General features: G+C 45.6%; 1 protein-coding gene across 4 annotated transcripts in view; it reads right to left on the reverse strand.

Moving 5' to 3' along the window:
• The window catches only part of PLA2G7 (phospholipase A2 group VII), a 1,251,751-nt gene that overhangs the window by 79,791 nt on the left and 1,156,568 nt on the right, over positions 1-15,392 (reverse strand). For all 4 annotated transcript variants that reach the window (XM_044062626.1, XM_044062625.1, XM_044062627.1 and 1 more), the window contains one exon: positions 12,286-12,434. In XM_044062626.1, coding sequence (XP_043918561.1) covers positions 12,286-12,434 — 149 coding nt within the window. The remainder of the gene's footprint in view (positions 1-12,285; positions 12,435-15,392) is intronic.

Below are 15,392 nucleotides of genomic sequence, written 5' to 3' on the forward strand. Positions count from 1 at the left end.
TAAGTAAATATGTGAAGGCAATGCAATCCCTGAGCCATTTAGACAAAGTAACTTTCGATACGACACCTCCCATTCTAGGACCCGCAAAGGAGATGAAAAGCTGGTCCGACTTGCAAAAGGATTTAGTTCTGTCCAAATAGAAATTTAACTGTCTATGAACATCCAAGGAATGTAGGCAGTATTCTCCCTTGTTAGAGTAATTTGGAAAGAACACATGGAGCTCAATGGACTGGTTAATCGAAAAGTCAGAAACCACTTTGGGGAGAAAGGATGGGTTAGTACGAAGTGATACTCTGTCCTTATGAAAAATCAGATAAGGGCTCTTGATACATAATGCTTGTAATTCAGAAATTCATCTGACTGAGGTTATAGCCACCAGAAATAAGGATTTCCATGACAGGAATTTTAGATCACATGTCACAACTGGCTCAAAAGAGGGCAGAGAAAGAGACTGTAGAACCCAAGACAGATTCCATGCCTCCATCAGCTGCCTGATGGGAGGCCTGCTGTGGAAAATATCCTTGAGGAAAGTCTTGCAGAGGTGAGAGGAAATGAGCAGGACTCCATCTGACCCGTTATGGAAGTTGGAAACAGCTGCTAGATGGACTCAAATGGTGGAAGCCGAGGCCCCAGTGCTGAACAGTTCAGCCAGGTAATGAAGAATAGTGGCTACGAGGGCGGAGAATGGGTCTAGCTTCTGATTATGTGACCAAATAGATAATCTTTTCCATTTGTCCCCGTAAAGTTTCCTGGTGGATGGTTTATGAGAGGCCAAGATATCACGTATGGGTGAAGAGAGGGTTTTCTGCCTGACAACTAACAGAAGTGGAGAAGCTAAGCTGTCAGCTTGAGAGTGGACAGATTTGGGGGAGTCAGCCCTTGTGGGTGAGATATGAGGTCCTGACGAATCTCTAGGATCCAAGGAGGTTGTAACAGATGAGGTCGAAGGAAGGGAAACCACACTTGACGAGGCCAGAACGGGGCAATGAGGATCACTTTGCTTCTCAACCGAATAGCTTTCCTTAGAACAAGGGGGATCAGAGGAATCGAGGATAAGCATAAAGGAGACCCGTGGGCCAATCGTGAATCAAGGCATCTCTCGGTGACTCCCTACGAGGGGGAAAGAGGGCAAAGTAGCTTCTGCATTTCGTGTTTGAGGGGGAGGCAAAAATAGTCACAGCATGGCAGGCCCCAACGGCTGAAAATTTCCGCTGCCACACTCAGGTTGAGAGACCACTCGTGAGGATGGAGAATGCATCTGCTCAGCCTGTCTGTAATCACGTTGGAGCTCCCCGGGATATACGTTGCGATCAGAAAGCAGTTGGAAGCTATCACCCACTGCCAGATTCTCATGGCTTCTCAACATAGGGGGTAGAATTTGGTCCCTCCCTGTTTGTTTATACACCAGACCATGGACATGTTGTCCGACTGGATAGCAATCATTCCGGACGGAAGGAGCGGGTGAAAATCCTGCAACGCCAATAACACCGCTCTTAACTCCAGGACACTGATATCCAAGTTGACCTCTACATCGAACCACATGCCTTGGACGAACTTTCCCATGAAGTGCCCCCCCCCACCCCATCAGGGAAGCATCCGTGGTCACCGTGGCACTGGGCTGGGGAGACTGGAAGGGGCGACACCAAAGATTTTCATCTGTACTCTTCCACCAGAGGAGATCTAGTTTGCAAGTGCTGGTGATGAGAATCTGTGAGCTCAGGGGATGAAGATTGGGTATCCACTGGGCCTGAAGGAGCCATTGCAGTAATCTCGTGTGTAGTCTGGTTAAGGGAACAATAGGGATGGCTGCAGCCATAGACACCACTTGGACAAAGTATAGTTTTGTACCTACCATAAATGTAGATGTTCGAGTGTATACACTGCTGCAGTCATTACACTTGGGTTATCCTGCCGTCAGGTGGTTCCCCAGTCGGCCTGAGTTCCAAAGTCTTGGTCCGACGTCGGTTGCTGTCACCTCCTCCCTGACGTCAGTGCGACAGGGGTATATAAGATGCAGCCGACGCCATTTTCTTCAGTTTTTCTTGCCCCAGATGTCAGGTGCCTCTAAATAGGTAGGCAATTCCAATTGCTAATAAAACATGCATAAGAAAAGCAAAAAACAACTTACAGCTACCAGCAAATACTCCCCATAGGTAGTAAGGGTAGAAGACATAGGTACGTACCAGCCAGTAAGAGGGGAAGGAGGGAGGGTAACCTGGACTGCAGCAGTGTATACACTCGAACATCTACATTTATGGTAGGTACAAAACTGTACTATGTTCATGTTACACTGCTGCAGTCATTACACTTGGGTAGAATCCCAAAGCTGAGGTAGGGTGGCTGGTTCTATAAGGCATTAGGGATGGCTATAAGGCCCTACAGCAGTGCAGTGGCAAAGCCAGCTCTGGATTTAGAGTACAGAGGCAGAAGGTAATGCTTGGTGAAGGTATGTACAGAACTCCAAGTTGCTGCTTCCAAACTATCCGTGGTAGGTACTCCCCTGAGGTAGGCAGTTGAAGTGGCTGTTGCCCTGGTGGAGTGAGATCTAATGCTGCTAGGTACAGGTTTTCCATGGTATGTGTAGCAGAACCGTATACAATGTCCTATCCTTTTTGAAATAGTCTGTTTTGAAATGGCTTTTCCCTGTGCTCCTGCAGCATATGCTACCAATAATTGCTCAGATTTTCTGAAAGCTTTGGTTTTGTCCAAGTAGAAGCGTAACTGCCTGTGAATGTCCCAAGAGTGCAGTAGTCTCTCCCCTTTATTCTGTGGTTTAGGATAAAAAGTTAGCAGGTGAATAGTTTGGTTTAGAGCCACACTGGATACCACCTTTGGCATAAACGTAGGGTTAGTTCTTAAAGACACCCTGTCCTGGTTGAAAATGAGGAAAGGTTCCACTGCCATTAGTGCGTGTAATTCTGAAACTCTTTGTGCTGATGTTATTGCCAGGAGCAGAGCAGTTTTCCAAGAGATATATTTTAATTCTGCTATGTTAGCTGCCTCAAAAGGAGATAAAGTTAGTTTTTCCAAAACAAAGTTGAGGTCCCAAGTTGGAGTAGGTGCTCCACGGGGCGTTCTTATGTTTTTAGCCCCTCTGAGGTACTGTTTTAACAGAGGATTAGAGAAAATTGGTGGATCCGTGTTGTAATGAGCAGAGATGGCAGAGGCGTGGATCTTGATGGATGAGAAGGAGAGGCCTTTGTCCAGCATCTCAGTTAAGTATTGTAGTATCTGAGGAATGTTTGGGATAAGAGGGTCAAGGCTGTGAGCTTGGTTCCAGGCACAGAATCTCTTCCATTTATCCGAATAGGCTTTCCTGGTACTAGGCCTTCTGGCCTCCAGAATGACATCCATAACAGCTTTGGAGAGAGGCATTGCTTGCTTGACTAAGGAATCTTCCATGCAGCTAGGTTTAAGGTCTTTAGCTGGCTGCATAGTATTTGATTGCTGTGCTGAGTCAGCAGATGTGGGATTTGAGGCAAAATCCAGGGTAGTTCTTGTGCTAAGCTCCTTAAGATTGGGTACCAGTGCTGGCGTGGCCAGTCTGGTGCAATTAGGATCATCTTTGGCTCTTCTTGCCTGGCTTTTATGAGTACCTTTGGCAGGAGAGGTAGTGGTGGGAAAGTGTATACTTGTAGGTTCTCCCAGCTGAATGAGAGGGCATCCACTTTCCATGTTTGTGGATGGTAACTCCTTGTGCAGAATTTTTGTAGCTGGCAGTTTATTGGGGATGCAAACAGATCTATGTCCGGGTTCCACCATTTCTGTGTTATCATTCTGAATATTTGTGGATTCAATTCTAATTTGTGGGTATCCATGATGTTTCTGCTTAAGTCTGCCAGTGTGTTTTTCTCTCCTGGCAGGAATTGTGCTTGCAGATGAACTTGAAGGTTTATAGCTGTGTTCCACAAGGCCACGGCTTGTCTGCATAGGGGGTAGGAGTGAGTGCCCCCTTGCTTGTTTATGTACCACATAACTGTGGTGTTGTCTGTCTTTAGCAGTAGTTGTCCTGGATGCAGTAGTTCCTTGAAAGCTATAAGGGCATTTTGTACAGCTAGCATCTCTTTTTGATTGATGTGAAGATACCTTTGTTCTGCGGGCCACGTGCCCTGAATACATTTGCCTGCCACGTGTGCTCCCCAGGCGAAATCCAATGTATCTGTTGTCAGTGTTTGCCTGGCTGTGGGTTGTGTAAAAGGCTGTCCCTTGTTGAGGAGACAAGCTTGAGCCCACCACTGAAACTCCTGTTGAAGGCAAGGCGTTAGTGGTATAACTGTTTCCAAACTTTGACAGTGTTGAGACCATACATTCTTTAGGTACCATTGTAGTTTCCTCATATGCAGTCTGGCATATGGAATTAGTAGTATGCAGGATGCCATGTAACCCAAGGCCTGCAGAGTTTTTCTTACAGGGAGTTCGGTCTTTGTTGCCATCAATTGAAAGTATTGAGTCAGTTGTCCTTGCTTGTTTGGCGTGAGATAAGCCATCTCGGCCGTTGTGTTCAAGCTGGCACCCAGGAATATAATCTCTTGTGAGGGCACTAGTTTTGATTTCTTTTCGTTTACTGTGTACCCCAGGCAACTTAATAACTTTTTTACAAATGCCAGATGCTTTAGAAGAATGTCCTTGCTCTCTGCTTGAATCAGGCAGTCATCCAGGCACGGATACATTTGAATTCCTTTCTGTCTGCAAGATGCAATTACTGGTGCCAGGCAGTTTGTGAAGACCCTGGGCGCAGTAGATAAGCCAAAGGGCAGTGCAGAAAATTGATAGTGCATTGAACCAGCTATGAATCTAAGGTATCTCCTACAGTTTTGTCTGATAGGAATATGCAGGTATGCCTCCTTGAGTTCCAAATTCACGAGCCAAGCTTTCTTGCCCAGCATGGGAAGAAGCTGCTGTAGTGGCAACATTTTGAATTTCAGAACATCTAGGTAAGTGTTTAGAGATGAAAGATCCAGAATGGGCCTCCAAGCTTTGTCCTTTCTGGGTACCAGAAAGAATCTTGAGTAAAATCCTTGTCCTTGCTCCTGTGATGGTACCTTTTGAATAGCTCTCATATCCATGAGTGCTGTAATTTGTTTTTGAGTCTCTGCCCATTGATTTGGTGGCAGATTTGGCATTCCTTTTAACCTTGGCAGAGTGTGAAAGTGAAACCTGTAACCTTGAAATACAATGTTGAGAACCCATTTGTCTTTGGTGATCATTTGCCAATTGTGGTAGAAGAGTGCCAGTTTTCCTCCCAAGGGGGCTGCTAAGAGGGATTTGTTTGGCAGCTGTAATGGGAAGTCATTGGATCTGCTTTTTATATGGTTGGGGCCTGTCTTCCCCTTCTTTCTGGCCTGATGCAACCCATTGCCGAGGCCTGTAAGGACCTTGTGTTTGACCTCTACCTCTTGGACGTCTGTATCTTCCCCTTTGAGGTCTGTTTGTAATTGGAAAGGACCAATTCTTAGTTGGCCAGTTTCTGCTAAATCTAGGAGGCTGAACCTGTAAGAAATCCTTCACCGTTTGCATAGATTTTGCCTTACCCTCCATTTTCTTTAATACCTCTTCTGCCTTAACTCCAAATAACACATCCTGCTGCAAAGGTGCATCCAATAATTTTGCTTTAACATGATCTGGTAACGTATGCCCTTTTAACCAAGCATGTCTTCTAATGACAGAGCCTGTAACTGCTGCTCTGCAGAAGGCCTCTACAGAATCAAAACCACATTGCAAAGTATGCTTTCCCACTTGTTCAGCCGCATGCAATAAATCCTGCATTTCTTTAAAATTAGGAGGATCTGATTCTGGAAGCATTTTTTGTTTTAAATGAGACAGTAAAAATTGCTGACATTTTAGCATGTGAAACTGTCAATTTAAGGCTCTCATTGCTAAAGTTGCAGACGTATATACTTTCTTTCCCCATCTGTCTAATGCTCTGGAATCTCTGTCAGAGGGAACTGGATTCTTGGCTGATGAGGCCTTAACTCCTTTGGGTCCCTAAGAAATAGTTTCAGGGTCAGCTACAGGGCTTTTATACATATATTTATGTGAGTCAGGGACTCTGTAGTATCTGTCAGGTTTAACAGGGGTTGGAGGTAAGGAATCAGGATTTAAGCTGGATTCAGTATACACATCATCCACAATATCTAACACTGGTGGAATAGCAAGGGGTCGAGGTATTGAGGTAATAAAAGGAAGTCTCTGAGCCTTTTCTTGGATTTTGAGTAATCCTGGCCTTCCCAGTGGAAATGCTCCCTCATGGTATGTAGGGTTTCCCCAAAGGAGTAGTCCTCAGGCGGTGAGGCTGATGGAACTGACTCCTCAGCATCAGAATTCTCATACGGGGGTAAAGAGTATCCTAGGTCTGAGGATGAATCAGAAGAGATGGACACCTGGTCGGATGAGTCAGTCTGCATCCTGTCTAGGCCTTTTATCAGGAGAGGGATGGGACCCCCTGATCAGAGTGATTAGGTCTTCGGCCATTCTGAGAATTTGTTTCTTAGGCATGGAGGCCTGTTCTGGAGAATGCTGTATTTGTTTCTCTGATTTTACAGGAGGCTTAGACTTAGCTAAGGGTTTAATGCTTAACTGAGTAGGTCTGAAGACACCCTCTGAAGCTGTGGGTTGCTCAGCTCCTCCGGATCCCTCTGAAAGGTTAGTTTTGGTAGGCTGAATAACTTGTGCGTCCGAAGGCCCAGCCATCTCCACATGGGAGTCAGAGGCGGCCTGTGGTTCTACAGAAGCGGTCATCAGGGGCTGCGAAGGCGCCTTGCTGAAAACTGGAGAACCGGCAAATGGCCTAGAAGAGGCTTCGTCGTCAGTTTTGGGCCTCGGATGCCTATCCTTGTCTTTGCACTTTTTGTGTATTCCGGTCGTCGGAAGCTCCGACGGCATGGTATAATTGAGTTTTCTACCAAAATACTGTCGGGCAAAATCAAACTGACGTTTAATAGTGCGTTTGTTAAACCTAGCACAAAACCGACAACCAGTGACATCGTGGTCTGGGCCTAGGCATGGGATACAGTAGGAATGGAAATCCTTATGAGGTACTTGCTTTCCACAAGAAATACAGTTATTAACTTTTACTGACATCGGTCTGAGGCAAGAAAAAGTTTCCCCAACAGGGTACTTAGCTTTGTAGAAGACTTCGGTTCTGGATTCGGAATGAAAATCTCAGGAGACGGCCAACCGGCACTTGCGAACTGATTTTGCTTCGGGCACCGCACAGCAAGAAAGACTGAAGAAAATGGCGTTGGCTCTATCTTATATACCCCTGTCGCACTGACGTCAGGGAGGAGGCGACAGCAACCGACGCCGGACCAAGACTTTGGAACTCAGGCCAACTGGGGAACCGCCTGACGGCAGGATAACCCAAGTGTAATGACTGCAGCAGTGTAACACGATGAACATCTTCCCTTGCAGACACTTTTCTTCGACAGAGTATCACTTGAACTTGTGCCCTTAGTCTCTGAAGCCTGTGAAGAGGAAGTGAGATCAGGCTTGACTGGGTATTGACTATTGCCCCTATGAATTCCAATTGTTGTGAGGGTTGAAGGTTGGATTTCTCCCAACGTATAGTGATGCCCAGTGACTCCGCTAGAACCAGGGTGTAGCAGAGAGCCCTGACCAGTGGACGCTTGGTGGGGGCGGAGAGGAGCCAGTCTTCTAGGTATGGAAACACCTGGAATCCCTGAAGTCTCAGATGAGCTGTTACGACTGCAAGGCATTTCGTGAACTCTCTGGGGGCCATCGAGAGACCGAAAGGCAGGGCTCTAAATTGGTAGTGATTGGCTCCTAACCAGAAGCAAAGGAGGATCCTGGAGCGCTTGTCCATCTTGATATGGTTATACGCATCCCAGAGATCTAATGAGCACATCCACACACCCTCTCACAGAAAGGGAAGGATCCCAGAGATCTAATGAGCACATCCACACACCCTCTCAAAGAAAGGGAAGGATGGTTTGAATCGTAGCCATGCGGAACTTGCTGTGAACTACTGATTTGTTTAGTTGGCTGAGATCCAGAATGGGCCTCCAGTCCTGTTTTCTTTGGCACCAAAAAGAATCTTGAGTAGAACCCTGATCCGCACTAAACTGGGGGGACTTGTTGGATGGCTCGTTTTTGACATAGCTTTCGTATTTCGGAAGCTGCCTCCTCCCTTTGACTGTGTGGAACATTGGGAAGGGATTTCGGAGGTCATGGATAAGGTATTAGTGGAATATGGTAGCCTCTGGTAATGATTCTCTGCACCCACTGATTGTTTGTAATAGAGAGCCAGGCAGCTTGGTGCAGAGAAAAACATGCCCCGACTGCTTCCAGAGGTAAGCAATCGGGCAGCGCTTCAGGAGCACTGCTACTGTCTACCCAAGAATTAATCTCTTGAGCCCTAGTTCCAGGGACCCCCTCTTCCCCGAAAGGGGTGTCTTCCATTATCGGAACCCCCTCTGCCTCTGGAGGAGTCTTCACCACGTGTGTCATGGAAAGGACCTGGAGACTTCTTGTGCCACATCTTCCCACTCCTCTGATTCCTGAAGAAGGAACACTGAGGTTTGGAAAAGCATAGGCCAATGACAGACAAGGTCTTCCCATCTTGCTCGCACATGGCTAATGTATCCTTGACCTTAGCACCAAACAGAGCTGATGGTTCGATAGGGGCATTTAAAAAGGAAGACTTGAAGGAGTCTGCAAGGTCACAAATACGCATCCAGGCATGGCGTCTCATGACTATGCCTGCACCTGCAGCTCTAGCCACTCCTTCAGTTGCGTGTGACAGCAACCTCATGGATGAATTGGATATTGACTCTAGGGTGACAAGTTGGGAAGCAACTTTATCTCGTGCTCCATCTGATACTTGGCCTGCAAGGGTTCCAGAGAGTTCGGAGATAAGATCTCTCTGGAGCCTCATAAAATGTGACAAAAAGTTCAGAGACCTAATTGCAAAGGTCACTGAAGCAACCACTCACTTCCCTAACCTGTGCACTGCCCGGGCTCTCTGTTGGGCGGAAGAACAGCAGGACTCTCTTCCACAAGGTCCTTTTTCGTGGCTGCCGCCACCACCTAGCAAACCTCTAGACCTATGGGGTTGATCCTCTAGAGGGGAGAGTACCTTATCTGATCTCCTATGGATGGCTTCAATGGTGTCCGGATTCTTCCACGCCCACTGCACGATGAGTTAACCAATTCATCGGCAGTGGGGGGGTCACCCAAGAATTAGAGGGCTGTGAGCAAAAGGCCTGCAGGAATATGGATTCCTCTGAGAAAGGATTGGAGGGCTTCGAGTCACCCCCCTGTTTCAAGATTTCCATAGGTTCATAGGTTCATACTAGGCTATCTGCCCGAGGGCATTTACAAGCCTAGCCCATAGTTTTGTGGCTTACGCCACCCCTTTAGTATGGGGAACTATACCCATTATTTTGCTGTGCCTCTGACACCGTGGGAATCCTTCCCCATCATCGTAGTCCGTATATTCCATGAGGGACTCCTCTGGGGAGTCCTTGTGTTTCCTCTTACATGCCTGTTTCTGAGCGGGTTCTTTGGTGGGAGCATCCGAAGAAGACTCAGAAAGGGTAATACCCTGGACAGGGGTTTCCTGGGCCTTGTGCTCTCGGAGTCCTGGGGGGGTGGCCTTTGACAGCTGCGGCTCAGAAGGAACTGGGGGAATAACCGACACAGGAGGATTGCTAGAAGCAAGCACCCTCTCCATCACCTGGAAAGTGGGCCTGCCCGAAGAGGAGTGGGAGCCCACAACCGAAAAAGACAAAATCGGAACCAGGGTTACACCCTGCTCCACACGGAATGCCCCCAGGGATGGAGCCTCAAGCAGACAAGGAGCAGTAGTCACCCTCGGATCCGAGGCTGGGACCAACAACACAGTCAGAACCAAGACTGGAACCAGAGGTTCCACCCCCCAAGCATGAGATTGAGGGAGGGTGGGTTCTGACAGAACAGACACCCAAAGGGGCCTTGGGACCTCAGACACAGTCGTTGGCACAGAGGAAGGGGGTCCTCTAGAAAAAGTCAGATAAATGAGCCTTGGAACCGAGGGATCCAAGGCAGGAGAGTATGCAGTGGTCGCTGGAGTAATAGACACAAAGCCTGGAGTGGGATAGGGTCTAGGTAAATTTGAAATCCCCTGGTGGTTAGCAACTGGTCAAAAAGACGCACTACATCCAATTCTGAAAGGCTCCTGATGGATCTTACCGATGCCCCTGAGGGGGAATCAGGCTGGTCCAAAAAGGGGCTGCAGACTTGTCCGGCAAACAGGTCCACAGATGAAGAATATCAGGTCCGTGGTGTATCACAGAACTGCACCGACGATTCCAACTTAAACCGGCAACAACGGTATGGTTGAAGCCGGGAACCGGCTCAGAGCCGAAGTCACAACAGGGGTGGATGTCAAAAACGGCTCTGAAGTTATCGGAACTGACATCAGAGCGGAGGTGGGCGACGCAAGTGCCGAGACAGAAACAGACAAACTGGTCGGAGGTGAGGTAGTAGATGGCGCAGTAGTTGTACGTGCCGAGGTAGGCGCCGACAAGGAGACCTCGGTAAGCTTCGCTGAAGCCGAACTCGGAACTGATGTAGTCGGAACCGAGGAGGCAGTACGGTGCTCGGAAGAAGACTTTTGGGCCTTGTGCTTATGGCTTTTACCTCTGTCACCAGTCGGTGAAGAGGGGTCTGAGAGAGGACATTTCTTGTCCACAGAAGGAGGGGATGAAACCTCCATCGCAGAAACAGCCTCCAAAAAAGGTGATGCAAGTAGGCCCTTCAAAATCAATTTATTCTGTCGTTCATTCAGCGTCCGCTGAATGAAGCTAGCACAAACATCACATGGGGGTTTAGCCGATAAATGCGGAACCCCCAAACAGTACACACACTCTTCATGAAGGTTGCTATTTGAAAGTTTACCACTGCAAGAAGAGGAGTTTAAACCCCGTAGTTCCCTTCTTCTCAGACATTACACACTCTCACACAAAAGGAAAAGAGTGAGGAAAGTGGAGGAAATTAAGAGAGTAAAGAGAGAGAAAATACCAACAATGGTAATATACCACAAGGGTAGAAAGTTCAAAATACCAACAATGGTACAAAGGGATACCTGTGGGTAGAGCTGAGTATATAAAGATATCAAAGAATAAGCAATAAGCAAGAAAAACTTTTACAAAAAACTTGTAAATGTATAAGATAAATCACTTAGCTGGAGAGCTTGGTGAAATGCTGGTATATTGCTGCACGGAAAACGAGATCTGAGGTAACTGAGTAAAGGGCACTGTGGGTAGCAGCTTACAAAGAACAAAAAGAGGAAAAAGAAGGTGAAGAAGAATGGATACTACAGGAGCTGACCAGGGAGGATGAAAGTAGCAGCTTCTATCAACTCACTCATTTGTGAGGAAGGGTGTCTGACATCTAGCAGAAACAAGGTGCACCAGTGACCATCCAATGGGTGGAGTGTGTGTGTGTGTGTGTGTGTGTGAGTGTGTCTGCCAAAAAGCATACCCTGCAGTAATCAGGGAATACTCATGTGTGGGAATGCACAAGGCCATGTGTCCAGCACTGTTGGACTCCTGCATTCACAAACCTGCCACTGGGGGTCTAAGGGTCAGAACTAGCAAAAGAAAAACCATAATGGTCACATGAATCATGCTCTCAAGATTAGGAATCAATGGTTAGAAGGTAGTGGGTGGAAAAAGAATAGTAAAGCATCGAGTGGGACCTACTCAGGTAACAAAACTGAATTCTTAAAAATAGATAGATACATAGACAGACCGATAGATTGATAGACAGATGCATAGATAGAAAAGACTTGAGTCTTTCAGCTCTCTCTCTGATTTGCAAGCTTTGTTATTTATTTTATTTTATTTTTATTTTACATTTGTTGACCGGACTGGTCCAACTGGATTTATGTTCATTTTGAGTGGAGGCCCGGGGAGAAAAGCTCCACACTTCAGAATAGAATAACAAATACATATGCACATTACCATGTTTTGGCAAGTAATAATAGTACATTACATTTTAGCTTATGAGTAAGGAAAAAAAAACAACTGTAGTTACAAATCAAGTATGGATATACATACAACAATATATAAGGTATGTGAAATAGAGCACTATTAAACTAAATGAGTTACACACACTTTATTGTTAGTAAAAGATCATTGACTTTATGTAGGTGAGAAGATTAATGTCTAGTGACAAGGGAGGTAGTTAGTCTGGGTTGCTCTTTAAATGTTATCTACCAGCACAATTCTAGTAAACTAAGGTATTACATTCAACCTTCTTATTGAAGATAATTTTCAGTCTTACCCAAGTGCTTCTGGAAAAATGCTGCTGAAGCCTTATTTGTAATATCTATAGCTATGTGTGGATGGATGTTTCCTTTCAGTTTAAATATTCTGCTAAACAAACTGCCCGTCAAAAAGGTGAAGTCTGGAAAACTCTGATGCACTGTACCCCTGCAAAAAAAAGACAGAAATAAAAACTATTACTGCTGAAATAATCAGCAGGACATAGTTGATTAATACACTTCAATTTTTTAAATATTTTTTAAACCATGTCAGTTCAAACAGTGGCCACAATTTAAGGACCTATAAGTTGCATGTATGACACAGAGGTCTAAGACACTGAACATGGTCAGATGACAAGAGTTCGCTAATGGCCCAGGTGCTGGAGAAACCAGGCAGGTAGAGCAGTCAGTGAGTGGTCAGCTCCAGTTCACCCACTTTTTGGGGGATGGACTGGTATATGTCTCACGGTTTCAAAATTATTTGTGGGTTACAGTGCAAGTGTGCACTCTGTGTGAGAAGGTAGGATGTACAGGTGTAATCCTGCCAAGGAGAGAAGAGGTGTGCAGAAGCACTTGTCTGTACAAGGGGCAAGTGTAGCAGGTACTGTACCATTCCTGACTACCAAAAGAGGGGTTAAAAGCCAAAGATATGTCATGACTTATCAGAAGAAACAGCTTTACTTCTGTCTCTCATACCTGGTGTACACAATCAGTGAGAAGTGTGTTTGTGTGTGTGTGTGTGTTGGGGGGGGGGGTAAGGATAATGGGAGATTCACTGCCATGGGGAGACTGGGAGCCAAAGCTGGCATAACATAAGAAAACAGTTTTAAGAACCCACGGGCTATGTGCACAGTCAGTCACACAGGTCTGACTAGTGGCCTACATACCAAACAACTAGCTAGGGTGGGGGTGACTGTTCAATGACTGGCTTACCTTTCCTGGGGTGGCAGCAAGATCAAGAGTAGTATATGCTAATGACAATCACACACACATGACGTTCTGCAGTTGGCCACACACACACACACACACACAAACACACCTCCCATACTGACATCAATCATTGTGATGTGATATTGTGGGAGATTCAGAGGGCATAAAAATGGCCATTCATGCAGTGTGATAAGATCCAAATGTTTTCACTGCCTGCCCTTCACACTGGGTTGAATAACACATGAAATGGGCAACTAGTGAGGATTATTTTGGGTTTTAAGTCAGCAGATATATGATGGAGTGGGGAAGAAGCTAAATAAAAAAAAAGAATTTAAAGGCTTGTCTACTTTGTGATGAAAAGGACTTTATACTGCTTAGCAAGTCTTCATTTTTCAGTGTGCATGGCAGTCTTATTTATTTATTTTTTGCTTATTTAATTATTTATTTGCATTTGCAAGCTGGGATAGTCCAGCTAGAAAATTGACCCATTTCTGCAGAGGCTCTATGAAATAAGCTCAATCAGTGATGTAGTTACAAGATTTGAAAGCATCAAAAGCATTTGTCTGAGATTGGAACAGCTCTACCTGCTTTTAATAAAGTTTAGTGAACCAATATCTTACCTTGCCATTGATGCCAACAGAATGATCTTTTAGAAAACATTTAACATAGTGTTCAATTAATTTAATGCTCCGTATCAAATAGTGTTCATAGTTCATTTAATGATCCATATCAACCTTTGAGCCATATACAAAAACCGGCTCAGAACATTATCATTCCCTGGCACCGTTGACAATAAATGTATCAAAGTTGCATGCTTTACAAATCAGGGCTGCCACAAGCTGTATATTCAATAAAAAACACAGAGACCTCAGATGGATTAAATGGCCGCAGCCATGTGTTTATTGCCATTTGCTCAAATATAAGCCAATTATTATGAGATGTGCACAAGGCAGGAATGTCAGGGAAGCCATTTTATTTCTTTCATAGCATTCTCCTAAACCTAAAGGACAACAGACAGCACACTGATATCCAGCCCTTTTGATTCAACATACCCACATCATAACAGCTTTTTCATTTCACAATTCATCACAATTCCTCTGGGCCACCTTACAATCTGCCAAGGAGCCACTGCCGGGCTGGTAAGTCCCCTGGCAACAATCCCTTGGGGCTGTCTGGCCTGTGGAAGGTCCAGCTGAAGAGTCCTGTGACCCACCCCCCTACTTACCTTGGCCTCCCTTACCTTTCCCATCTTCCGCCACAGAAGGGAGGAATATTCCTCCCTTCTGCCAGCACATCTCAACCTATCCTAAGTGAATGCCCTTCAAAGCTAAACCAGCTTGCAATTCCTTATAAAAAACTCCAAACCTTCTTCAGATAAATGAACCCCATTCCTCATCATACCTGTCTGGCCACCAGACCTGAATGCCAGGGTGAGGAATGTACAACCCGTAAATGTCCCTTAACAACTTATCCATAGAAATATTAATTCTCCTTCTCATTCTCTCCACAGCTTTAATGGACCTAGCCCTCCCTCCATTTCTTTCTCTGTACCACTTCTGACCAGCAGATAATGGCTTGTGGCCAGCATTCATGCATGCAATATACCTCTTGTACCATCAAACCAATTAGCTCTTTTATTGGATGTTGACAAATATCATTACCCCCTAGGTGCAATAAAATGGCAGTAGGAGATTTATCGCTTCTTGTGGCTTGCTGTATTACTGCCCTGAGATGGTGCTACTGCATTCCTGATACACCAAACCAAATTGCTTTGCAAGAAACTCGTTTTCCTCCTTGGAAGGAGAAGCCCCGCCTGCCCTGGACAAAGCAATGGAGCCGAATGAAAGAATGACCCACTATCCAGATGTATTTCTGATCCAAAGATGTGAGAGCTGAAATATAAAGGACAAGAGTTAAAGCCATTTACACCTTACATAGCCTTTATAAGCATTGGACTTCCACCTGCCCATCTTCATAATGTCGGTCTGTGAAGCTCTCATTGCATGTGCAAATGAGGCTGCACCTATTCGAAAGGAATGTAATGTATATTTATTTGAGTCTAGGCCACTCAACTTGATTGCTTCCTTTAAAACTGCTCTCACCTGATACTGTGTCAGAGGTTCACCTTGCTGATAAAAAAAGAATGGATCATCTGGCCTACCCCTATAGTGGTGGTACTCTAGTAGCACTTTAGTCA

The sequence above is a fragment of the Protopterus annectens genome, chromosome 2.part1, assembly GCF_019279795.1.
Source record: "Protopterus annectens isolate FY-2018-M chromosome 2.part1, PAN1.0, whole genome shotgun sequence".
Taxonomy (NCBI): Eukaryota; Metazoa; Chordata; order Ceratodontiformes; family Protopteridae; genus Protopterus; species Protopterus annectens.